At 42.1% G+C, this 27,682-nt stretch overlaps 1 protein-coding gene across 1 annotated transcript; it reads left to right on the forward strand.

Moving 5' to 3' along the window:
- Window positions 1-27,502, forward strand: gramd2aa (GRAM domain containing 2Aa). The gene is made up of 12 exons (XM_010875734.3): window positions 1-232; window positions 7,736-7,849; window positions 18,084-18,141; window positions 19,509-19,581; window positions 20,244-20,347; window positions 21,145-21,243; window positions 23,083-23,154; window positions 24,165-24,227; window positions 24,870-25,047; window positions 26,233-26,326; window positions 26,575-26,679; window positions 26,919-27,502. The coding sequence occupies exons 1-12, from the start codon at window positions 114-116 to the stop codon at window positions 26,920-26,922; spliced, it is 1,083 nt and encodes a 360-aa protein (XP_010874036.1). The 5' UTR covers window positions 1-113; the 3' UTR covers window positions 26,923-27,502.
- The last annotated feature ends 180 nt before the right edge of the window (window positions 27,503-27,682 follow it).

Below are 27,682 nucleotides of genomic sequence, written 5' to 3' on the forward strand. Positions count from 1 at the left end.
GGCCGAGGCTCACTGACACGGACGGCATAGGGACACGGGACGGGACGGGACGTGGTGGAGGCTCGTCTGGCTCTGCGACGACACGGGCGTGGCGGACCACAGTGCCAGGGTTCATGGGATGCACGATCTACGCAGCCAGCCCTGAGGCCCTGCCGGGCGACGAGGCCACAGGCCGGGACCACCGACGCCACTACTACAGACCCCATGGTCCCCGCTACCAGAGGATAGCCAGGTCAGTTAGCCCAGTCACCTGGGTACGGACACTCCAGCCTTGCTACCTATGTCTGCGTACCCTCAGTCGACTCTGTTACCTGGGTGCAGTTGCAGTCACTCAGCCCTGTAGCTTGTATAGCAACAGTCAGCCCTGTAGCTTGTATACCAACAGTCAGCCCTGTTACTTGCGTGCTGTCACTCAAACCCGTTACCTGCACACCGTTAGTCAACGGTGTGATTTGTGTACCTTCAATTTGTATGCCGCCGTTCGACCCCGTTACAAATGCATGTACTTTCTACAGTGAGTACATTTTTAGTTCTGGTTCTTGGTTTCATATCTAGAAAGTCTCTAAGGAGTGCTGATCTAGGATCTGGCCATTAAATGATTAAATATGACCGACTAGTCTAAACTGGTTTTAGATCAATCCATGTTCTAAAAATTATAAATAAATAGGATGTTTTGATGGAGATCCAGGAGTAGTAATATTTTGGGCTGGAGAAACTTCCCCCCCCTTGTTCATGTACATCAGAAACTGAGCCAGGATTATGAAGGGTGTGTAATGACCTGAGACACATCTTCTATTTACTCAATGTTACTTTCTGTCTCAATCTCAGCTGTGTAATCTCAACCCTTCTAAACTCCTCCCCACAGGGGGCCATTGGGATGAATATATGCACCCACTACTGTAAGTCACCCTGGAAAAGTGCCTGCGAAATTATTTAAATTTACCAAAAAAAATTGTAAATGTAGTAGCCCATTGAAGGTATATATGTTAGAATCTTTACTGGCCTGTCCAACACATTGACTTTATTCAACCCTTACATTGTTCCATGATGGACGGAGCTCCTGGAGGTGTTAATGCTATCCTTACCATTTAATCAGTGGGCTCCTTTAAAGGTGTGATCTGTCCATGTATAAATGTGTGGACAAAAAGATTGTTAAACACAAAGATGGTAAAACCTGACAAATTGGTCTCTACAAAAGGAAAATTAGATTTCCGGCTTAGTGTTTAGGGAAAAACACACAATTGGGCATATAGTTACAGTTAGGGTTACTTCTAGGTTAATGCGTTAATAGTTCGATTCAGGCATTAGGGCTAGGCCTGTTTGGTCATACAAGTTAAAGGTTAGTGAGGTTTGGGTAAGGTTTAGGTTCCGGGTTCACAGGAGGACAGGAAGTTAAACGCGTGTGTGTGTGTGTGTGTGTGTGTGTGTGTGGGAGGGCGGGGGGGGGGGGGGGTTGGGCGGGGGGAGGGGGACTCAGCCTATAGCTTAAAATTAATAAAAGAACTACAGTGACAATATGAAACCGGCAAGTGCAGGGAATAATATTGGCAGGTTTGAGAGTAAAATACTGTCATGGTACATTGTATGTAATTCCTAAGAGAATGGAATACCTCTTGCTAGCAGGATTTTTCTGCACCAGTAGACAATGTGTATTTCTGCCCTGCACATAGTTTTGAAAAGGTAACTTTTCTGACTATGTGCTAAGGCCTTAAATTCTACTCATGAAATGTATACAATTTATTATAATTAAACTACAAACTTATGTACTTTATAATTTATAATTTATTTAACTACATCCACATGGAGTTATCATTGGTATCGCCAAATATAAAGTAAATTCAGTTAGATTTTTGGCATCACAGTGCACCAGAGGCTAATCTCACGCTTAGGTTTCTTTAAATACGTTGACCACAGCTTCACCAAGCCATGCATGACAGTGGCGGTGTATTCTAAGCTCAACCCACCTCCAACGATTCCCTGCACAAACGGCCGGCGCGAGCCTCTTCACTTTGTTATGTGTCATATAGTTCGCAATTCAATTTCTGTTTTCCCGAGGACATTTCAAAACGGCTACTTTGGGACGTATGGAATATATTTTAACTTAGCGGAGGACATGCCGGTTACCTTGGGCTAAGTTAAAGCGGCTAGCCTACCTGTCCGGCGGTGCGTTGGTTGAAGGTTATTGATCAAGAGGCTAAGATTGCGTGAGTGTACCCGGTATCTGCTTTACGATTTGAGTTGGCCCAATGTATTTTTTTTTTTTAATGAAAGCTGTTGTAAAGCATAACACGTTATTTATAATGAGGTTGGACCCTAATGTAAACCTACCTGATATTTATGAATCAGGCTATTTGTGGGGGTTGGTCTGAAAATCAGTTGGAGCTCCTTATGCGTTGCTCACAGTTTTTACTTATATTCTCAAATGTTCAATTACAGCCTTATGTGTTTAGCCTACCAAATCAGATCCATCAGAAAAGGCACAAGTGATGTCAACATGCTCTACTGGACCATTTGTTTTCACCTATTGTATTTGAATACAGCATGCACATTATAGCTCTTAGACTATGTAGGGACAACAACATATAAACATATGACAATTGGATCTAAATAAAAGACTGTCTCCTGTATAGCGTGCAATGCAAGCTGATCCTGTTACTAGTTAAACTCAAAATAACAATTTTGACCAACATTCACTTCATATTGCCATCCGTGGAGGGGGAAGAACAAAGTCAAAGTACTTCTTGTCTTTGTGTTCACTAGTTTTGGGAAGTTCCTAATTACGACTTATTCCTTTTTATTTTATTATCCACAAGTTAATTATGTAGTCCCTTTATGTGGTAATTTGTCTTAATTACAAACTTCCCTGAAGTGATGAACATAGCCAAACCCGGCCGAATACCTTTTACTTCTGTTGCCATCAGGTTTAACTTGACTAGCTTAACAGCCAGCATGTGTAGGCTAATGTAGCAGGGTGGATATACAATCTATCTTACAGAACAATGACCTTGTTTGTGTTATCTATCATCTCCCGTGGACAGACCACGTAAGCATACTTTAGATCTGGTTTGACTGAAATTAGGTTTTCTATGCACTTGAATTAGGATTGCCTTATTTGAGCCCATATTCACAGGCAACGCTTATAATGATGGAGACTGGCCTGTTAGAAGAGGCTACGACCATACCAGGAATTAGGCCAAAGAAATGACAAGCACAGCTGCAAACAATTACATAAAGCAAGACTTTTTCAGATGCAGGTGGTATGAAGAGCCACTATTAAATTCAACTAGATTTATTGTCTTTAAGGGACGCAACAGCGTACAGAAACAAGCTGTGAATGAGGTGAAATGCCCGCTTAGGTTAAGCAAGCAATACGGCATAAGGAGGTGTGGTATATGGCCAGTATTCCACGGCTAAGACCTGTTCTTGGGCACAATGCATTGCCTTATTGATCTTATAATGGGTTAACAACACAATTTGAGCAGTAAAAAGGTGATGTGATTTCATACCCGTGGTATAGTCTCTCATACCATGGCTATCAACCAATTAGCTTTCAGGATTTAAACCACCCAGTTTATCATTTATAATAACTACCGTATTTGGTAGTAAGTACTGAAGCTCACATGTATCATAACCCCTGAAACACAAACCAAGAAGTATGACCTCGAAAGGAAGTATGCTTTTTTTGTTGTTGTTGACGACACAATAAATCAACCAGCGATGTAACACAGGTTTTGTTTGAGGGAGCTATCATTTGAGTGTGAAAGTCTGCACCTTTAATTTGTCCCCCGTGGCTGACTCTTGCAGACCGGGACAGCTGAGATTGATGTCTCTCAGCCCGCGTCTGACTCCAGAAAACTGATACCACCGAATACAACCTGTAGTCAACAGGAAGCGGTGTGTCTCATGGGCTCTAGGTGTGATTGGGGAGGACAGGAGGGGAGGGGGGTCCTTCGAGGTGCAAATAAGGGTGTGAGCGAGGAACAGGCTACTGCTGACTTGTTTCTGGAGTTTACTGGTCACATCCACAAGTCAGAGGATGCATATGGCCGATTTCTTTATAATCAAGAAAATGTGACAGGATCACTTGATCATTATGATTTAATTAGCTACAGATTATCTTCATTTAAGCCAATTTCAAACAGCTGGAAAATAATCCTGTCCAGGTAATGGGTAATTGATTTGAGGGTATATGCATTTTTTTGCAGGATTATTTTAGTAATGCCTTTTCCACTACAAACATTAGGAGTCTTTTTAAAACTTGATAAGTTATTGTTTCTTGCTCTGCATGTAACTTCCTTCCACAATGGACAGGTCAAACTATGATACAGCATCTTTGTCATGACATACAGTGAGGGAAAACATTATTTGATCCACTGACAAAGAAAAGATCAGTCTATAATTTTAATGGGAGGTTTATTTGAACAATGAGAGACAGAATAACAACAAAAAAATCCAGAAAAATGCATGTCAAAATTTTTATAAATTGATTTGCATTTTGATTGTTATTCTCTCACTGTTCAAATAAACCTACCAATGAAATTATAGACTGATCTTTTCTTTGTCAGTGGGCAAACGTACAAAATCAGCAGGGGATCAAATATTTTTCCCCTCACTGTAGGTGGTGGGTTGTTTATGGCTTATTTCAACATATACCTCCATTCTCAGAGACATTGACAGTGTGTAGGCAGCATTAGATTAGATGTTACCCGTGACTCATACTTGTTTGGTTGTTTTCCTCGTCTCTCCAGAGTCGTAGAGCGATGAGAGGAGGGGGTGGAGAAATGGTGTGATTCACCTTTAACACTGGAGGTCCTAGAAACAGCAGCCAGCTTAACTAGATTAGACGTAATTGGATTGTAGGTTGTCTTGTGATGGTCCAGTCGATGTGCCCTAATCTGAACGAGGGTAAAGTGAAGGAGCGGGAGAGGAAGGTGAGGGACGAAGGCTAGTATTCATGTATGGATGGTATAGCCAAAGTCAGCCAAGTCGTAGCATAAAGGTTGGGATGGATTTGTATTCCACAAATGGTGTGCTCTTCAAAGTATTTCGACTAGTAAATGTCTTGGAGGAGTATTGGTTATTGTTTGAAGTTGACTCTGGTTAATTCAATAATTACAAGAATGCCCAATAATTTCAACAGCGTATGTTTCCGTGGCGTGTTTTCAATTTAACTTTTCACTTCATCCTTAATAAATCAGTTTGTTATATACTTTATAAAATTATACACATACAGACCATGTACAGTGCTGCTGTGGGAAAGTATTCAGACCCCTTCACTTTCTCCACATTTTCTTGTGTTATGCACTTCATTTACGATTTATTAATTAAAATGGTTTTGTCATCAATCTACACACAATACTCCATAATGACAAAGCAAAAAATAAATTGTAGAAATTTGTGTGAATTTATTGAAAATTTAAAACTGACGTTTCGCATGTAGATAGGTGGAGGGGACAGTACTCATGGCCACTTTAAAAGAGCTTCAGAGTTTCTTTGCAGAGGTGGGAGAACATGCCAGAAGGACCACCATCTCTGCAATACTCGAATCAGGCCTTTATGGTAGAGTTTCTAGATGGAAGTTACTGCTTAGTAAAATAAATATAACATGCCGCCTAAAGGAGCGCATTCAAAGCACTACGTCTGGCAAAATCAAGGTACTGCTCATCACTGGCTAATACCATCCCTACAGTAAAGCATGTTGGTGGAAGCTTCATGCTAGTGGGATGCCTTTCAGTCACAGGAAATAGGAGACTGGTCTGGATTGAGGGAAGGATGAGTGGAGCAAAATACAGGTCCTTGAAGGCCTGATCCAGAGCAAACAGGACCTCAAACTGGGGCAAAGATGAATCTTTCAGCAGGACGATGACCCAAATCACACAGCCAAGACAATGCCGGAGTGGCTTTCCAACATGTCTGTGAATGTCCTTGATTGGCCCAGCCAAAGCCCGGAAGAATGGGAGAAAATACCCAAATTCAAGAGCATAGAGCTTGTAGAGGTGTACACCCAAGAACACTCAAAGCTGTGATCGGTGTCAAAGGTGCATCTACAAAGTACTGAATACAGGGGCTGAATACTCACATAAGATATTTCCATTTTATTTTCAATAATTTGACACAAATCAAAACATTTGGTTTAGCTTTTTCAAGGGTTTTGTGTGTAAATTAATGGCAACAAATATATGTAATAAATTGTCTATAAAACAACTAAATGTGGAGAAAGTGAAGGGGTCAGAATTCTTTCCAGAAGGCTCTGTATGTGAAATACAGCCAGCCACGTTACACAACTGGGCCGCCATCTTTTATAATATATCAGGCTTCTTACATCATGTATTTGGGCATGGTAAATCACACCCAAACGGGCTGAAATTACTATTTTTTTTATTTTTTATTTTTTTAAACAGCTTACACAAAATAGGCATCGTCATCATTCAACTTGTGTTTCGTTGCTGAGACTGATGCATTCACGGAGCGCAAAACATATCAATCCACAACAAATTCGGCAACTACTCACCCCAGCACTTTACGCCGAGAGCTCCACTGCTCTGGTCTTGCTGCTGTTCTGATCATTTCATTTTGGTTTGTCCCAGCTGAATATAACTTTTTATGCCAATTGCAAACAACATGTCACACACATCATAAAAAATGTCCCACTATCTCATGACTTTTCAGGGAAATAAAGATTTTATAGGATATAATTAAATGCCAGCGGTGCTACAGAATATACTGACATTTGTTGGAAATTACATATGCTGGAAATTGTCACCCAGTCGTAACCCAACCATAGGAACTTGCTCCTTCTTAGCCAGTGAAGGTTTTAGGAGGATTAGATGTCTTTAGGTCAAGAGGGGTTTACGATGCCTTCTGTTATGTTTCCCAATCTGGGGCTTAGACTAAACTTCTACGGACGACCAGGCATTTGTTGCGTTGAGTCAGTTTCTCCGGCAACATGCACACGTACAGTGTCATGAAACCTTGCTGCTCCGTGTTGAAACAAGCCCAGTGTTATAGAAAGTTAGAGTTCCAAGTTAGAGTTCCAAGTTAGAGTTCCAAGTTAGAGTTCCAAGTTAGAGTTCCAAGTTAGAGTTCCAAGTTAGAGTTCCAAGTTAGAGTTCCAAGTTAGAGTTCCAAGTTAGAGTTCGGTTGCCCAGGCTACTCCCCTCGTTCAGCCCCTGCAGCTCATGCAGTACGGCGTGCAGGAAAGGACAACATAACATCCCTTTTCACTGCCATTGAAATGAATGCATTTGGTCATTCGTCACCCACGATTCCATGACCGTCGCGGCCTTTGCTGCGGAAAGGGGATTGTGGATCATGGGAAACCCCTGTGGAATCATATGAACTTAGGCCTCCGGAAACAAGAGCCTCTACTGAGCTGTACGAAACCATTTCAGTCAGAGATAATTGTTGGAAAACTGAAATGTGTTGTTAACGGAGGGACTGATTCAGAGGTTTCCAGCTAGGGAGCGTATATCACCACCGTTATTTTCCTTTCTCACCTGTGATTATACAAAGGATGGCTGTCTTTCTCCCATTAGTTGCATCGTCTTGTGTGTCTGTGGGAGTGTGGGAGCTTGTGCTTACGTGTGTCTGGATGGGTTTAGCTGAATGGTGGGCTTCTGGCAGCACACCTTTGAACCTGTGCAGATGTTTGTTTATTCATGTCAGGTATTCGTCTGAGCAGTGTTAGGACACCGGCCTGTGAATGACAGACACTGACTCAAGGCTGTGTGTTTAGGCCCAACACCATGACGGAGCCCCAGGAGCCGAATGAAGACGCAGCCCTCATCTCAACCCAGGACCAGGAACCCTCCAAACAAGAAGATACTCAAGGAGGTCATCATCAATTCAGGTAGTCCAGCTTGCATTCACGCACTGTAGCGGCAGTCATCAAAGTGGATGAAAAGAAGAAAATAGAATGGAGTTCTGATAAGAGCTGTGAAACTGAGTAGGATATTCAACTTTCTAGATAGAATAATTATTATAAATAAAAGAAAAATGCAATATTGACTGTGTTACAGCACATAAACCATTATATGATGAAAGTCAGAAATCTATGATTTCTTTTGTGACTGGCCATCAACTTTTTGTCCCATGACTTTCCCCCTCATGTTTTCGCTTTTACAGAACTTGAAGTTTAAGTGGTTTGCATAGATGCTAACTATTGTTATTTTCTATCTGTAAAGTTGCAATTAGTTGACAGATATGTTATCCACTTGTGAAAGACAACCAAATTATGGCAACAAGAGGTGTGTTAAAAGGTTGGCGTGTCTTGAGCCATGTAGAACAGACACACAAACACACACAAACTTTCTTTTAATATCTTTGTCAATAGCTGAATTCGCCCAGATGTTAATGAACTGGTTGGTGGGGGAATTTTAATTTAACCACAAATCCATTATTTTGCAGAAATGTTATTTAGTTATTATGAACGTGTCTGTCTCAGGTCCACAGCAACAGGTCCTCTGTATCAACTGTTTCACACAGGCAGCCGTCTAGACAGAAAAAACACCCTTCAGTGCCTAATGTTGTCTGAAGCCTCTTTTGTCTATCGCATTCCTGCTATGGGGGGTTACATGGCAGGTACGTGAGAAGAGCTGCATAGTGGGAATGGTTCGAGTCACCCTGGTGTAACCTGACACCATGTAGTGTTGCCTGGTCGAGGTCTAAGACGAGTCCCAAATGCCACCCCAACCCTGTATTACCACTGGGCTCCGGTCAAAAGGAGCTCACTACAAGGAATAGGTTGCCATTATGGGTGGAGCCGTGCTCTGACCTATGGGGCTGCGGGTACTTATATAACCAGGAAGTAAGGCAGGAGGGGTATTCAAATGATGGGATTTTGAAGCAGGCTACCAGAGTCTGGTGTCTTTTGGAGTGTCGGCTCTGTATTTGACATGGGACTGTGTTGTTTATGCGTGTGTCTCTGGGCAACAGACGTTTTCTCTCCTCATCTTCCTTCATTACATTTTATTTTTTGTAAAATTATGCGTGCAAAGGGACAGTTCTGCCAAGTTTGAAACATGAGGGATCGTTCTGCTAGATTAAACATTTAAATGGGTAGTTTTGCCCTATTCCAAGCATAATTTGACAAATGTAATTTGACAAAGAGGTAGCTTGTGACATTGACCCTTCACCTTTGACTGCTGAGTGCTCTTTGTTCCGTGTTCCCTTTTCTTGTGCTGAATTATTGAAAGTGAATCTGTCTTCGTCTGCCTGTGGGAGGTTTTCCCTTTCTAATTTATCTTTTCTCAGGCTTGTAATTAGCTATGCTATTCAGCGACCTCTGTCAAGGACAGTTTGACACACACACACACACACAGCCCAAGTTACACTTCTCCCTTCTCAGAAGGTAAACAATGTTTGTGCCCAAATGTCTGTCCCATTCTATTACCTAACCTAATACATAAAGGTTTGGGTACAACACAAACAAATAGGTCTTTGATGGATTTCGAACAGATGGACTCAGATACGCCCTCCTGCCAGATGAGAATATTCTGTTTCAAATGTTTCTCTTTGCTGTATCTTCATGTTTTCAAAGACCTAAAGGGAGTCTACTCATAGTTTACAGCAGGGAGTGACTGATCAAGGAGGGTGGAAAGGGAGAGTGTGTCTCCATGGATTGCTTGTGTTTTTCAATAACCATGCTTTCCCCCACCTGGGAACCAGACCAGCTGCTATTTATAACTGGTCTCCAACAGACAGTGAGGGACATGCTGCCACCAACAACCAACTCCCCTCTCCGGGATGTTATTTACCAGCTATAGATATCAGCTCTGTTGTTTCAAAATAATGAACTTGTCAACACGTAAAATGATACAATAAAAATTCTAGAAAGTGACACCAGTACTGTGTATCGACGTTGAGGAAATCACTTCAGAGTGATTATTTTGTTGTTTATAAACATAAAATAGAATATAGCCGTCTGAAATCTCTCCATGGGAGATATTGACTGTAGGATTCAGACAGACAGATCTCTTTCCCAAGAGGAGAAATTAAAAACTCCAGCTCTCCGCCACAGGGTTTCTGAGATCCCCCATTGGCTGCAGATGCTTATAGTGTGAAAACATTGCTCTTTCCTCAAACAACATTTCCAGTGATTGAAGAGTTAAAACAACTCTAAGTATTATCTAGATACATTTTAATTTACAGTAAGTGACTTCTATAAAGTTACTATAGTATACAGTCCCTTCACAATGTATTGAGACCCCTTCCCTGTCTCCACATTTTGTTGTGTTAATTTATTATTCATTAGATAGGTTTGAATGTACACACCATACTGCATTATGACAAACCGATTAGAAATTTGTGCTAAATTATTGGAAAGTAAAAAACTTTAAATCTCAAGCACATAAGTGTTCAGAGCCTGGGTCTTGGTCAGGGAGGTGACCGAGAACCTAGTGTTAATTCTAATAGGGCTTCAGAGTTTCTGCAAGAAGGACATCCCTCTCTGCAAGATTAAATCAACCAGGCCTTTATTGTAGGATTATTATATGGAAGCCACTCCTGAGTCAAAGGCAACTGACAGCCGCCTGTAGGAAAAATGTTTCTCTGGTCTGATGAGGTATGAGAAATCAAACTATTAGGCCTGAATGCGAAGCAAATCATCTGACTAAAGCCAGGCTGCAGTCATCACCTATGTTTAAGCGTGGTGGTGGGAGCTTCATGTTGTGAGCATGCTTCTCAGCGGCATGTACTGGAAGACTGGTCAGGATTGAGGGAAGGATGAAAAGAGAAGTAAATTACAGAGTGGTCCTTGAAAGAAAACGTGATCCAGGGAACATAGGACCTCAGACTGGGGTGAAAATTTATAATTCAGCAAGCCAACGACCAGAAGCATAAAGGCAAGACAGTACTTAAGTGAATGTGGGACAAGTCTGTGAATGTTCTTGAGTGGCCCAGCCAAATTCCAGAATTGAACCCTTTTGATGGGGGAGACCTGTGTGGACCTGAAAATCACATTTCACGAGACTCCCCATCAAATCTGATGGCGCTTGAAAAGATCTGCAAGGAAGAATGGGAGAAACTGCTCAAATCAAGATATGGGTTAATAGAAGTTAGTAGAAGCATACCCAATAAGACTTGAAGCTGTGATCACTGCCAAATGTTGTCTGCAAAGTGTAAAGGGTCTGAATACTTATGTAGTTGAGATATTTCTGTTTTTCTATTTTCAGTAAGTTCCCACAAATTTCTAAAAACCTGCTTTCTCATTATCAATCAATCAAATGTATTTATAAAGCCCTTTTTACAACAGCAGTTGTCACAAAATGCTTTACAGAGACACCCGGCCTTAAACCCCAAGGAGCAAACAACAGTAGTGTTGAATTGCAGTGGCTAGGAAAAACTCCCTAAGAAGGCCGAATTTTAGGAAGAAACCTAGAGAGGACCCAGGCTCAGAGGGGTGACCAGTCCTCTTCTGGCTGTGCCGGGTGAGATATTAAGAGTCCAATTGAAATAATTTATAAATTTCTCTGGGCTAAATCCAGAGGCTATTTGATTTTAGACTAGGTCAGAAGTATGACCAGGTGGACAAGGACAGGGACAGCAACGGACCCCCCAAACCAGGTAATCCGCAGGTGTGGACCAGGACCTCAACTCCTCCTAAAATTTAAAACTGGAGGAAACTGAGAAAAGTTAGAAGTGCATTCCTCATATCCCCCAGCACAATAATATAGCAGCGTAGCACCTTGGAACTGAGACGGGGGGGTCCGGTGACTCTGTGGCCCTACCCGGGGGAGGCCCCGGACAGGGCCCAACAGGCAGGAAATCAATCCACCCACATTGCCAGGCTTCAACCAAAGAAACACCCACCAACCACAACCCCCCTGAATGAGGGCCGAGTATTGCTAGCAGCGTACAGCCCAATTGCACAAGTGCGCAACAGAGAGTCAACAACAAGCCAGTGACTCTTCCCCCGAAAGGCATTGGAGGGAGGGCATCCCAGTGGCGACGAGAGCCCACCTGGCAAGACAGCAAGGGTGGACAGTATCAAGCCTACTGGTCACCTTCACGCCCCCGGGCCAGGCTACACCTAATTATAAACCGTGCTGTAGAGATGAGTTTTTAGTAGACACTTGAAAGTTTGCACTGAGTTTGCATTTCTAACCTTAATTGGCAGATCATTCCACAGTAGTGGCACTCTATGAGAAAAGGCCCTGCAGCCAGCTGTTTGTTTAGAAATTCTAGGTACAATTAAAAGGCCTGCATCTTGCGATCGTAGGTTACGTGTAGGTATGTATGGCTGGATCATTTCAGCAAGGTAAGTAGGAGCAAGTCCATGTATTGATTTATAGGTTAAGAGTAAAACCTTAAAATCAGCTCTAACCCTAACAGGCAGCCAGTGTAAGGACGCTAGTACAGGAGTAATGTGTTAATTTTTTTTTGTTCTAGTTAGGATTCTAGCAGCCGCGTGCAGCACTAATTGAAGTTTATTTATTAGTTTGTCTGGATAACCAGAGAGAAGAGCATTGCAGTAATCTAGTCTAGAAGTAACGAAAGCATGGATTAATTTTTCTGCATCAGTTTTTGATAGAAAGTTTAACATTTTTGTCAAGTTTCAAAGATGAAAATAAGCAACTCTTGAGACATATTTTATATGTTCTTCAAAGGAGAGGTCAGGGTCAAGGGTAACGCCGAGGTTTTTTACAGTTTTTTGGGAAACGACCATGCAACCGTCGAGGTTCACAGTGAGATCTGCTCACAACGCTCTTTGTTTCTTGGGTCCTAAAACGAGCATTTCTGTTTTCCTTGAGTTTATGAGCAAGAAATTCTCTGTCATCCACTTCCTAATATCTGAAACGCATTCTTCCAAAGTAGCTAATTTAGGGGCTTCTCCATGCTTCATTGAAATATATAACTGTGTGTCATCAGCATAACAATGAAAGTTTACGTTGTGATTTCGGATTACATCGCCCAGAGGCAGCATATATAGTGTGAACAATAATGGGCCCAGAACTGAGCCTTGAGGAACACCAAAGCATACCTTTGACTTGTCAGAGGATATGCCATCCATACTAACAAACTGATATCTTTCAGATAAATAAGATTTAAACCAGGCTAGAACATGTCCAGATAGCCCAATATGGGTTTCCAGTCTCTCTAAGAGAAGGGAGTGATCAATAGTGTCAAAAGCAGCACTAAGGTCAAGAAGCAGCAGGACAGGTGTGGAACCTTTGTCTGAGGCCATTAGAAGGTCATTTGTTACCTTCACGAGTGCAGTCTCAGTACTATGATGGGATCTGAAACTGGACTGGAGTATTTCATAAATGTTATTTGTGTTTAGGAAAGCATTCAGTTTTTGGGAGACACATTTTTCTAAGATTTTTGAGAGGAACGGGAGGTTCGATATTGGCCTCTAATTGTTTAATATGTCGGGATCCAGATTAGATTATTTTTAGAAGAGGCTTAATTTTCGCTATTTTTAGTGAGTTTGGTACACACCCAGAGGAAAGGGAGCAATTTATTATGTTCAGCATTGGCTTACCTAGCACAGGAAATAGCTCCTTAAGTAATTTTGTTGGAATCGGGTCTAGCTGAGAGTTTGTGGGTTTAGAACTCATTACAAATTTAGTAAATGTGTGGCGGTATCAAAAAATTCAAGTGTCCCCATTGACACCTGGTCAGGGTGGTTCAGGACATTTTTAGGACAACTGAGATTTTGAGGTCAATAACTATTTAAGGAGGAGTCATTTATTTGTTTTCTAATGGTGATGATCTTTTCATCAAAGTAGTTCATGTATTCATTACAACTAAAGTGAAGACCCGCTTCACTTGCTAAGCTTTGCTTTTTTGTTAACTTTGCAACTGTATCAAAGAGAAATTTTGGATTGTTTTTGTTCACCTCAATCAGGTTGGAGAAATAAGCTGATCGAGCAGACGTGAGTGATTTTCGGTATTGTAGTGTACCGTCTATCCAGGCTAGACTAAATACTTCCAACTTGGTGGAGCGCCACTTTCGCTCCAATTTTCTGGAGGCTTGCTTAAGTGCTCTAGATTGTCTGTGTACCAGGGAGCAAGTTTCTTGTTGCGTATTTCTTTAGTTTTTAGTGGTGCAAATGTGTCTAATGTATTTCGCAGTGTTGAGTTTAGATCCTCGATTTGATCGTTTACAGATTTATGTACTCTGTCGTTAATGAGCGAACTTGCATGAATATCATGGAATTTATTTGTAGTCCGAGAATTTATAGTACGGCTTTTGAAACTCATTGTTTGCGGAGCAAGTGGATTTCTTGTTTTAACGGTAAATGTAATAAGACAGTGATCCGATAATCCAGGTTTTTGGGGGGGAAATTATTAGATCTACAATATCTATTTCTCGTGACAGGACTAAATCTAAGGTGTGATTTTGGCAATGTGTTGGACCTGAGACATGTTGGATGAAACCCATTGAGCCAATTATGGCTTCACAGGCTTTTTGAAGAGGATCATTGGACTTTTACGTATGAATATTGAAATCGCCAAAAATTAGAATGCTATTTGCCATGACTACAAGGTTAGACAAGAATTCTGGAAACTCATTGAGGAACATTGTGTATGGCCCGGGGGGCCTATAAATAGTAGCTATGTAAAACAATTTATCGGCCTGGTTAACTTTCATGAGTAAAACTTAAGAAGAATGAAACACAGTGATATGTTTGAGAGTAAATTTATATTTACTGTCATAAATATTAGCAACACCCACTCCTTTTCGGGATGCAGTAGGGATATGATCACTATATAACCAGGAGGAGAGGCCTCATTTAAGGCAGTGAATTAATTAGGCTTTAGCCACGTTTCACATAAACCAATAACATCTAGTTTATGATCAGAGATTAATTCATTTACGGCAACTGCCTTTGGAGCAAGGGATCTAACATTTAGGAGTCCCATTTTGAGATGTAAGGTGATACAGTCATTTTTATTTGTGACCGAGGCGGAGGAAGGCTTTATCTTAATAAGGTTGTTTTTGTTAGCACTACCTTGTTTAACTTTTCTCAGCCTGGAACGAGTCACAGTGGCAATTTTGGAGGGACGTCAAGTTCTTGGTAATGTCTCTGTTGTGCATTATTTTCTCCACTTGTTGATGACTGTCTTCACTGTGTTCCATAATATATATAATGCTTTGGAAATTATTTTGTACCCTTCTCCTGACTGATATCTTTCAACAATGAGATCCCTCTGATACCTTAGAAGCTCTCTGCGGACCATGGCATTTGCTCTGAGATGCAACTAAGAACATTTCAGGAAAATCCTACTAGAACAGCTGAACTTTATTTGTGATTAATCAGTCCTTTTAAATGATGGCAGCTGTGTAATGACTTCACTACATAGATTTCTGCAGATTCTCAGAATCTTTTAATTATATTATATACTGTAGATGATGAGATCCCCAAACTCTTTGCAATTTTACGTAGAGAAAGATTATTCTTAAATTGTTGCACTATTTGCGCACACAGTCTTTCACATAGCGGTGAACACCTCTCCATCCTCACATCTGACAGACCCATCCTCTCCGGAATGATCTTTTAATACCATGTTACTGACCGGTTGCCAATTGAACTAATTAGTTGTGTGATATTCCAACAGATTTAGTTTTTTAGCATTACACAACTTTTCTATTCTTTTGTTGCCTCTGTCCCAACTTCTTTGAAAAGTGTTGCTGGCATCAAATTCAAAGTGGGCATATATTTTTCAAGAAACAATCAAGTGTCTCAGTTTCAAAAGAAATTATGTTGTCTTTGTATTATTTTCTATACAGTTTAAATGATTTGTGCGTCATTGCATTCTGTTTTTTCCTTACATTTTACTCAGCATCCCAAAACTGTTTTGGAAACGGGTTTGTAGATTGATGGCACTGTACCGTCCGACAGCATTGTACTGTATGTAAATAAAACAAATCCTAAGGACAAAACCCGACCAAGACTATTTATGAGGGCCTGAATTGTGCACAATGATACTCGTACTTGGACGTCTCCTAATTGTACTACACTATTTGTTTAACAGACTGCCAACTGATTCTAGCTCAGCGTAGGTGACAGTCACACCAGGACAGGGACATAAAGCCCTTACTCCCAGCTGTGGTGGTCAGCTGCGTGCTGGATTTATTTCTCCTAACCCCACAGGAAGTCTTGAAACATAACTCTCCCCTTCTCCCTGTTGCTTAAATGGAATGAACCAGCAAAAACCAGCATTGACGATTTTTTTATACATTGAGGGTGTACGGATGGGTAAAACATGCTTTGCTCGTTCAGAATTTTTATACGTAGATAGCAATTTTCATACTTATTCAGTCTTTCCATTCATTTTGTGTTGATCATGTTTGTATTGACACTAATTAAATGTAGAGTTCAGATATTTATATTGACACTAATTAAATGTAGAGTTCAGATATTTGAATTGACACTAATTAAATAAAGAGTTCAGAGTACTGTTGTGATGTCTTATGGGATTTTGTTAGTATGCTGCATGTTGGTGTGTTTGAAAGAACCGTGGCTGTTTTTACCTCAGAGATTTCATTGAACAAGGGCTGCATTTGTTTCCTGCTGGATACAGTAGCTAAAAAGAAATGTCCCCTAGAAAAAAAGCGTATCTCATCAACCTTTCTGAGAACTAATTTCTTTCTTTTTTAAATCTTGTTTATTTCTACCGTATTTGGCCTTAGGTTCCTTTTATCCATTTTCCCCTCTATACACAGTGGTACCCCCAGATCTCTCATTTTTGTTCTAGCCCTGAGGTAACTCACAGTAATAAAGTAGTCAAGGACATTAGTAGACTAGTTGATTCAGGTGCGCCAGCTTTGGAATACGTCTGATCAATGTGAAGGCTGTGGCGTCTCGGAGGAGTTTTTAGAACCCCTGTACTTCTAAAACCAAACCCTCTCTTTCACCACGATGTCTTCCAGTGCTGCTCCTCTCTCTCACAATACCTCTCTGTCCTTCTCACCTCCCTTTCTATTTGCAGTTACATTGAAGTATTAACTCTTGGCTTTAACTGTGAAAGAGGACACCGGAACCTGTCACTAGATTTCCCACACCTGTGCTAGCCTCATGTAAGACAGAACCCCACAGACACTTTGACACCACCAGAACTGGGCCAAAGAGCCTTTGCTGCTCTCTTGGCCCAGCACATGTCCTTCACGCTGAGAAGGACAAGGCAGTCTCACCCTAGGGAAGATGCTGAGTAAGGGCTTTAGTTGGCTTGGCACACGGTGTCATGTGACAGGGAGAGACTTGTCTCAGGCAGTGACCGGAGGATGATTGCCTTGCAGGAAGGATGTGTTTTTTTCTGGGTACGTCTTCAGCTCTCTCTCCTGACCTCCGTGGGTTAACTAGGGGTATGTTTGGACTGTTTCTCCAGTCCGGGCGTTGCCCTTTGTGCCGGGGCAGCTTGATTTATGTGCGTCTCTGCTAGTCACCAGAGCTGTGACCGCCGCAATGCCGGAAGCGTCTCCCTCTTGAGCCTCTCTGGATGCCAGACGATGAGTGTTCACGTGTATGCACATGAATGATCTGGCACATACGTCCAAGCTGGGGCTCATGCACGCAGGTCTGGGGTCCAAAGGTGTGTGGTTGTCCGCCCTTGTGGTTTAGTTTTTACAATGGAACTAGGCTGCCCGGTTCCTTCATAGTACAGTCACATTCCTCGGTGAGTGAGGGGGGATGTCATGAATGGTTGTCTGGATGTGTAGCGTTTGTTACTGTTTGACTGGGTCAGAGTGTTTGTTTGCTGTCTGCCATCTTTTCTTTACACATGTTTGTCTGATTGCCTGCCTTGAACTGTGGCCTCATTGCTGTCATAAACAAGCTGACAAATATACTACCGTTTGAAATGGTTCCAAGGTCACATCATTTAAATATTACTGCTAGATCAGATTCCGTAGAAAAAGATAACAGGTGTAATATCTCACCATTCTCAAACATGATTAACATTAAAACATGTTCCCCAACAGAAGTGGGAAAAGGCCAATACCATAGATATCGCAGAGTTATTAATCACAATTGTTTTGCAAAAATCTGTTCTCTTTCACCAAACAAAATGTTTTTGGAATTATAGAAGCACAGCAAAGATGTTGTCCTCACTCCTCACCATTTCCTTCATTTCCTTCACAGCATACAGTTGATTGACGACCTGTCTTATGAAGACGTGAAGAAGTGCTACAGGGGCTCTGTGAGTAGCATGTTGACTCAATTATAATATACAGTAAATCTGAAACTGACTGATTTATAAAGATTCTTAAGCCAGGATGGATACAGGTAATGTCAGTGGTCTGTTTTTTGTCCCTTAGTTAAATCCCTAAAGACTTGACCCTTAACTTGCATTGTTGAAGTATTTTTTTGAAATTTTAAAGCACAATTCATGGAGGTTTGGGCCGGCGTGAGGGCAGACTGAGCTTGCTGTTAGGAGTGGTCTTTTGAACAGAGGCCTTATAGCTGGGGTTTAGAAGCGAAATCACTATGCTCGTAGGAAAATTATAATGTGGAGTGTGGAGTTCCATCAATAGACTTTGGCAGATGGCGATTTCTAAGGTAGCCTTGAGATTCCATTAATCATGCCACTTCGCCAGACCAGCGCCAACCACTGATTGTGTAGAGCCATAAAGATGTTATGCCAGTGATTTGATTGTATTCATTCCAACTGAGAGCGCACCAGTTATACAACAGGTGAGGAGGTTATCCATTAACACTTTTTCCAAGAGATGGGGACAGATTAGCGGAAATGTACCGTTGTAAATTACCAATAATATAAAGAAAATCTTTTTCAGTCACACCAGCTGGTTGCAGATACCGAAAGGGCAGGAAAGTCAGGAGGGTGGGACACAAGCACTTTCTTTCACCGCTCACACCAGGCAAAACAGCTGGAGGGAGAAGTAGAGGTTGGGGGTGTTTTGGCTGCGAGGGATGACAGTTCTCTCTCTCTCTCATGTGCTTGTTGAGAGAGCAGGGAGGAGGATGGAAGATGTTAACGGGAAAAGAATAGCAGGGTGAGGAGGAGGCGGCAAGCGTTGGGCTGGTGTGGGGTGAGCACAGGCGTCACTGTGCTGACTCGTGTTGAGGGAGGGAGGGTGGGAGAGCGAGAGGGAGGGAGGGAGGGGGAGGAGGAGAGGGGAAGGACTCTGTTGAGTGCTGGTGTCAGTCGCTGTCGCTACGAAGTGTGTGTGAGGTACTTATTTCAGACCACTGTTAAAGGCTGAGAGAGACCCGAGTGGTGTGTGTGTGTTTGTTTGTGTGTGTGTGTGTGTGTGTTGTGCGTTTCTAAGCAAGAGCTGCCTCTTCAAACCTACACACACCTCAAGAGGACACCAGTTGGCACCGGACTAGCCCGGAGGAGAGTCGGCGCGTTGCAGTGGGGTCCGCCACGCCGCGGTTGTGTGTGCGCGCGTGTGTGGCTGTGTCTGTGCCCATGCCGGCATGTTGAGTCTGGTGCAGCAGAGCTCGCGTCCTCTGAGAGAGAGGCTGGTTGCCGGCGTGCCCGTGCCCATGGGAGCAGCACCAGACAAGGGGCTTCTCATGACTCTGCCTTGTCCCTCTGCACAGACTGTCAGCAAGTACAACTCGCAGTACCACAAGCTCTTCCAGGGCGTACCCAAGGACGAGATCCTCATGAAAGGTAACGTCTGCATCGGTGTCGGCTGTGGTACCATCGCTGTGTGTTCATTTACGGGCAAACATACCATTCAGTGTAGCCAGTTGTCATCCACTGTGTGTTGTGTTTATTAACTCCCAGCGAACTCCCTAGTTGATCCGTATGCTGTTATTATTGTATTTTTTTACTATGCCTTTGGTTGACTTGCGTGCTGTTTTAGCATTTCTGCAGGCTATGCTTTTCTACAGACAAGTTGACTGTGAATGCAATTGAAAATTAAGTAATTATACAAAGTTTGTTTTTAATTGCATTTTAGAGAAGTAGGCTCTAGTTACAATATGTGTAAATAGAAGTGAGGGTTTGGTTGTCTGTGATGAGTTGACAATTGGTAGTTTTCTCTTTTGGTTTGTATGTTGTCCGTGTAACCACATTAGGCTTTGAACAGGAAGTTGTGTGTTTTAAATTTAGGTCATCAGAAATAGTCTTTTGATAATATATATTGTGATGATGTATACTGTTTTGATCTGTTCAACTGATATGGACACATTATTTTAACTGTTCTGAACATGTACTACTAAATTCATTTTTGAAAGCAACAGTTATTAGCATATTAATGCCCAAAGCAACATGCATAAATGTTACATGCGATGTGCTCGTGACAACCTGTCTGTCCCCATGTCCCTCAGTATACTCCTGCGCTCTGCTTCGAGATATCCTGCTGCAAGGCCGCCTTTACATCTCCAGAAACTGGCTGTGTTTCTATGCCAACCTCTTTGGCAAGGACATCAAGGTAAGGCCGGGCCTAGACGATAATAGACAGACTGTTGGTATTACTGTTGTCATCTAGCAGACGCTCTTCATCTGAATTGAATTAGAACAGAGCACACGTTCCAGCGTATGTAACCCCAGCGGGGCAATAGACAGCCCCTGACGTTTGCTAGCGTCACGGCCCTCACGACGTCCCACGGTCCTCCAGTCCACTATCTCACTCACGTCTCGCCTTGCCCACTTCGTCAAGGCCTTTCAGGACAGCTGTGTCATGGCAACCTGGCTTCCCCACACGGGGGGGGGGGGGGGGGGGGGGGGGGGATGTTTCACGCTACACGTAAAATAGGGAAGTACGTTTCTCAGGATGAAAGCGACTGCCATATGTTATTACTATATGTCTTGCTCTGGCCTAATATGCTGATTGGTGAGGGTGCCTTCTATCCAAAACAAGACATATCGCCTTGATGCCATTATCTAAAACCGGACATGTATCTTCCTTATACCATTGTTTTTTCTTTCCTTCCTACCATATGCAGCCCTGTCCCACACATTCTCTCCCTCCCTTCATGTTCCTCCTTGCCACTTCATCTCTATTTAACTTATTTAAAACTCTGTAGTCTTGAAAATCCTGAGAGCAACTCAATCTTTATCTGTTTCTATTATTAAAATTCCCTCAGGATAAGCTTAACCAATACCTCCTGTCTCCTGCTCTACATTCCACCTCAACTCTTTTCCTGTCTGGTATAGTGAGTCACCTTATCTACAAGGTATATTGTGTCCTCCCCCCACCCACCCTAACTGTTGTTTGTCCGCTCATAGGTTGCCATCCCTGTGGTCTCTGTGAGGCTGGTGAAGAAGCACAAAACGGCGGGTCTGGTGCCCAATGGCCTAGCCATCACCACAGACACCAGTCAGAAGGTTAGTGTTAGTGCTTCAGTCAACTGTGAATGGAAACACGAGGCATGTACAGTTACAACTGTAATACAGTTGTAATACAGTTTTCCCTGAAGGAGAGAACCTGGGCCAGTTTTCTTCAGAGAACCTGGGCCAACAGGTTGACCTACCTCATTTTCTCTTACCAAGAAGATCCAGAGAGTTTGAGGCTCATTACACATTATCACTCTACACCACGCAGGTTTAACGGAAACAGACGAGATCTTGTCACATAACCGGAGCCCTCAGATTGGCCCTCTGGATGCTTCTCCAGGGCACTTTAACTTCCGTTGCTGCGCATACTTCAACTTAATGGGTGAAAAGAGAAATAGCTCCAAGGCTAAGGTCCTTTAGGGTCTAGTCCTGCCTTTCACCTCAAAACCTGCTTGAGAAGAGCCATCAGCTAATTCTGTACATGTTGGGTAAACATTCACAGGAAACTTCCTGGAAAATATACTTCCCGAAGTGGAGAAAGAATGGTCCTGTTACAAGATTTCCTGTGGTATTTTTCTAAATGTCTACAATCGTGCTCTGAAACGGGGGGAATACCCTCATCTGGTCAGTGTGACCCAAATGCCTGTCACTCATACACAGAGCCCCCCCACCCAGAGGAACCCACCGAGCAAAGGACGTTGAAAATATGTCCTTCAAATAATTTTGCTCAGTGGGAATGACATTTTGAGGCGAGCATTTCGGTGACAGACATCTATACATTGGTTTACCCAAATACAAACTTTTTATGGTTTAGAGAACTACTTCCTGTTAGTATTTTTCCTAATGGCCACACGTGTCCAGTGACAGAATGATCACACCTCCGCAGGTTGGGCTTCAAACTGGCCCTTTCCCTGAGTGGCCTTGCAAAGCACAATTGTAGAGTGTGTTCAGGAAATGATGCGATGATGGTTCCCCACAGTGTCATACCAAATGACACCTCAAAGGACCCTGGAATTAGCACCACACCACGTTATTTCCACTGAGCGCAGGTGGGTGGAAAATAAACAACACCTCATACTAATGCTAATGCAATGCAGAGCACGGTCCAGGATGACTGAAAGGGTGTCAAGGTCGCAATCTGTTGTGTGTCCCGTCTTGGTCTTCTGTACCTTTAGAGTTTTGACTTTGGAGCAAATGTCTGGGGGAAAGAAATATTCAATTTAGCTCTGTAATCGTTGATGTCCTATGTCCTCTGTTGCCTGGAACTTGTAGGTCATCCTGAGCTCATACTCTTTTGAAAAAGGATTTATGCAAGAGTGTTTGGGAGGAATAGTAAATTTCTTAGATTAAAATGCATTGCAAATAAAATATACACATTTTTGTTAAAATACATTTAAAATAATTAAAATATAAATGCAAAATGGCTAAGAACTGTAAAACTACAATGCCATGAAGTAAAAAACAAAATAATAAAAATAAATAAAGGCACCATGTAAGAGAAATTGTGTATCAGAATAGAAATATCCTTTCTCAGTGTACTAGATTAAACCTTAATGTATTTACTGTCCAATTCAATCCATGGCAGGATTAGCTACAGTACACAATGACTGCATTTTATTCCTAATTGCTTTCGTTGTAATCTGATCCTGAGTGCTGGTGTAGGATTGTATAAATGTTACTGACAACAATTTTGCTGTTCTGCCCTGCTGTGCACATGATGAAACAGACTCATATAATGTTCCCTTTACAGGTTAAATACATGTTTAAATGTCTACCTGCAGGTGTGTGATTCATCCCCATTTTAGTTATCTAATGCTGCCTCTCTCTTTCATCCTCTCTTTCTCTCCCTTCCTCTCTTTTTTTTTCTCACTCCCCCCACCCTCCCACCAGTATGTGTTTGTGTCTCTGCTGTCCAGGGACAGTGTTTATGACGTGCTTCGGAGGATCTGCACCCACCTCCAGGTCAGAACACTCACCTAACACCATATACCACACACACCTACCTAATATAATATACCACATACACACACAGCTACCTAATATAATATACCACATACACACACAGCTACCTAATAGAATATACCACACACACCTACCTAATAGAATATACCACACACACCTACCTAATAGAATATACCACACACACCTACCTAATAGAATATGCAGTTATTACACACACCTAGCTAACAGAATATACCACACACAACCCTACCTAACCTAACCTACCACTATATTGCACACACGCCCCTACCTAGCACAACATACGGCACACACCTACCAAACATAATATATCATGCACACACACCTGCCTAACACAATAGACACACAAACACCCCTACTTAGCACAATGTACTGTACCACACATAGAGCACAGTTTACCACACACAACCCTACCTAATAGAATATACCACACACACCTTCCTAATATACCCCACAAACACCAACCTAACACAATATACCACACACACCTACCTAATAGAATATACCACACACACCTACCTAATTGAATATACCACACACACCTAGCAAACAGAATATACCACCCACAACCCTACCCCACACCTACCCAAACATACCACATATACCTAACACACTATACCACACACCCCTACCTAACACAATATACAGTACACAGCTTACACAATATACAGCGCATACACCCCTACCTAACACAATATACCACACACCTAACAAAATACACCACAAACTCACTCCTAACTATTTACCACACACACCCCTACCTAACAAAATATACCATACAAAGCTTACGCGATATACCACACATACACCCCTACCTAACAAAATATACCTCACACACCTACCTAACACAATATACCACTTACAGACAATGAATTGTCTGCATGTGGTATAATTAATGAATTGACAAGCTCACTTCAGCTGTACTAGTGGCCTTCAAAGTGTGCAGGCTGGTGCATGACTGACGGTTTTGCACGTCCTCGCTCCCTGTCCAGGTCAATGGGAAGAAGAGTCTGTGTCTGAAACAGTACATGGAGGTCCCACACACCTTGTCTCTGGTAAGTACCATTTAGACTCAGTTCCTGCTTTTTTGTGTTAGTAAGTTACAATATATTTCACTGACACTCCATAATAATGCCATAATTAACAATACAAAATGCAGATGCAAGTTGCCTGGTCTGCTTCTGGTGCGTGTGTATTGCTGCAACGTGGGTATGAATCCTGCCCAATGATGTTCCGTCAAAAAAAAATAACTTAAGCATAAAATGACCCAAATATATTGTCTTATCTCATTTAAAACCATTGGACACCACACGGATAGAGTTGGAAAATGCGTGCGCTAACAACTATGCTGACCTCAAGCCTGGTATGTCCATATCACTGTGACCCACAACAATGACCTCGTCAATGACTTCCTCTCCTGTGGAAAGACATGGAAATAATCAATATATCCTGGCCCTTTCTCTGTCTCAATGAGTATTCATGATGATGTATCAGCCTTTCTGTAGTCGTCTGGTGGGATAGTTGACCTTAACAACACCTGAAAATGGGTTTAAATTGTAGTATTAATGTCCAGTAAGTCAGACAGAATTGATCATGGACGGATGAATGATAGATTGGATTGTTTGTAGGGATGTAGGTAAACTGTGCATTCCTTGAGGGAGAACAACGAATGGATGATTCATCCGCTCATCTTGCAGGATGAGTTTCCTGTCCCGGATGAGTTCCCAGTGGCAGATGAGTATCCTCCGGTGTTGAAGTGGAGGAGGAAACCTTCGGCGGTGACCGTCTCCTCATCCCTCCCTGACCTCCTTGGGAACTCCACGGGGAGCCTCAGTGCCGTGGACTCCTCCTTCCAGACAGACCCGCCGCTAGAAGGTAAAACGGGGAGAAACTAGCCTGGATCTGTATTATGCTGTAGTACCCAAATGTGTAGTAAGAGAATGCTCCTAGGTACTAGTCAAAGACAACGCAGACAGATTGCGGATCAGGCTAGGGCCCACCCACTTTTCATGCAGCTTATTGCACAAACGATGGCAAACTGACAGATTAAATGGCAAGTACAGCATTTTACATTAAACGGACTGTATGTAGATTTGCACTGCATTATCAGAACATGTCCATATTTTATCTGGAGAAATAATACAATCCTGGTATGTGCAGGCAGCATAAGCAGTCGCTTAAGCATCTGCTAGGGTGCCTCCAACAGCTAGGGTGCCCCTGACCGATAGGAGCGAGGAGGCCACAAATTAAATATTGCTTAAGGCCCCCAAAATGCTAGAGCCGGCACTGAGTACAATGATAATTTTTCACAAAATTGATTCTCCGGAAATGTTTTGGGGTGCATAAAAAAAGCAGATACTAAAATTCAGTAGAAAAGCTTCACCTCACGAAAATAGGGACAGTTGGTTTGAATGCAAACGTTTGTTGCAGCGCAAATATAATTTGCAGAATCAGCCAGGTCATTTGAGGCTGTGCCACGAGATGAGCCCGCCATTTTCTACCGATGCATTAATTGATTAAAAGGGTCCAAGTTGGCCATCACGTGTCCGCAAAATGTTTCAAATCCCTGATTATGTGTAGGAGTGGAACTGGGAAGGGAGAGTTCTTTTTGAATGAGCACATCTCTCTTATGCAATGCAGGATTAAGCACCAGATAGAGGTTTAAGCATGGAGGGGCCGGCTTGCTGTTTCCTGCAACTGGGTTGGTTTCAATGGTCTAGAAGAGACCCTGTTCCCACTGCAAACAGTGCGGCCGGGTGTCCAGTGTGTTTACAGTGCAAATATATTGGCCCCACTTCCGCTTTACAGTGCAAATGAATATTTGTTTTTGACCACAGGTAAAAAGGGATGCAGTAAATCATAATCAATACGTCATAACCAAGGGAATGAAAATGTCTTTTATAGTGTGGATTAAAGAAATACACACCTAGACGGCATTATAAAAAAATACATCATTAATTATGAAAGTGTGTGAGTATATTTCAGCACATCTGTAATCAATAAGTGCCTGATGTCTTTGACAGTCTGGTAGATGGCTATATCATTGTGTGTTTGTTGTAGACCAGGGTCTAGAGAATGAGAAAACCCTGCTCTCAGAGCCCGTCCCGGAGTTGGGCCAGATGGAATATCAGCTGCTTAAGTTCTTCATCGTACTGTAAGTACTCCAGGCTCAGACCATACCGCTTGGATCAGCAAAAACCTAAGAACTATAATAGAACTATAATAAACCTGAGTGTCTGTATGCTGTCTGATGAACTTGGATTCATTGACAGCAAGGTATGCTTGGGCATCCTCAAACGGATTGTTTGACTTCACAAACATCGAGTAATACTGTCACCTAGTGTACGGACACGGTTGGTACATCCTAATGTCAAGTCTTAATTTAATTCTGTGTCATTTCAGAATCATCTTGCTAATCCTGTCATCATGCTACCTGGCCTTCCGCGTCTGCAGTCTGGAGCACCAGCTGTCCTTCCTGAACAACCCAACACTGCCCCTTCGAGAGAGGTGAGGACGGTGTCAGCTTCACCTAAGTGTGTCTGTATCTTGGTTGTTTTGGGGTTTTGAAATGCTGTTTTAATAGATAATAATGCTGTTGATGTGGTTAAATGTGGATTGCAATCTTGAGGAAAACCCTGTTCATCGATTTTATTCAAATACATTTTGGGGAAATGTAATTCCAAAAAATTATTTTTGGAGGAAAAATAATACTTTTTTAATAATAATAATATTTTTTTTCCTTGTAGGTAACTGCTGCTCTGCACTTTTTATGGACACATTCCTATCTGTGATCACCTCGAGACTATGCAAACAAACTCTTTCTTTATTATGATTTTAATACAGTTTAGACTAGAAAAGGACAGCCCCTGCCTCAAACATTTTGCTGTAGGTGAGTGACATTGGCAAGTTGAAAGAAGAGCCAGCAAACAAGATTGTAAAGAACTGGGAATGGATTAAAAAGCTCAGGATTTGTGGAATTGGCTGGGAATCAGGACTTGGGAATGATTTCGTCTTGGTTGAAGGACTGGAAAAACACGGGAGATAAGTCTGTTGGCGTTGGATCAAGATTTATTTTTGACACATTCACCTGCATTGTAGCCAACTGATCTCTTCTTCCCATCCACTGAACCAGGAAATACCAGCTACAGGACTTAAGAGGGCAAAACAGGAGGAAGCCAGTAGTATGTGCTTTGCAGAACTGTAAAAAATATGTATATGACCTTTGGCCCACTATTTCAAATGTAGGCCACATCATAAATGAGGTCTTCATATGTTACCATTCTTTTCCTAGTAAATAGTGCAATACAATAATACAACTTATTCAGCCTAATCTGACTTAATGTTGTCCTTTAACACTGTTCATGTTGACCAGTATATGTTTACCAAAGATGTAAGACAGGACTCTCTCATGTCAGAAAACACTGGTTTAGTATAAAAATCCCGCCCTTTGTTTTATTTCACACTAATGTCAGTTGTACTATTAGCCACTGTATGTTTTGCCAGACACAAT

Source organism: Esox lucius, chromosome 2 (assembly GCF_011004845.1).
Source record: "Esox lucius isolate fEsoLuc1 chromosome 2, fEsoLuc1.pri, whole genome shotgun sequence".
In the NCBI taxonomy this organism is placed as follows: Eukaryota; Metazoa; Chordata; class Actinopteri; order Esociformes; family Esocidae; genus Esox; species Esox lucius.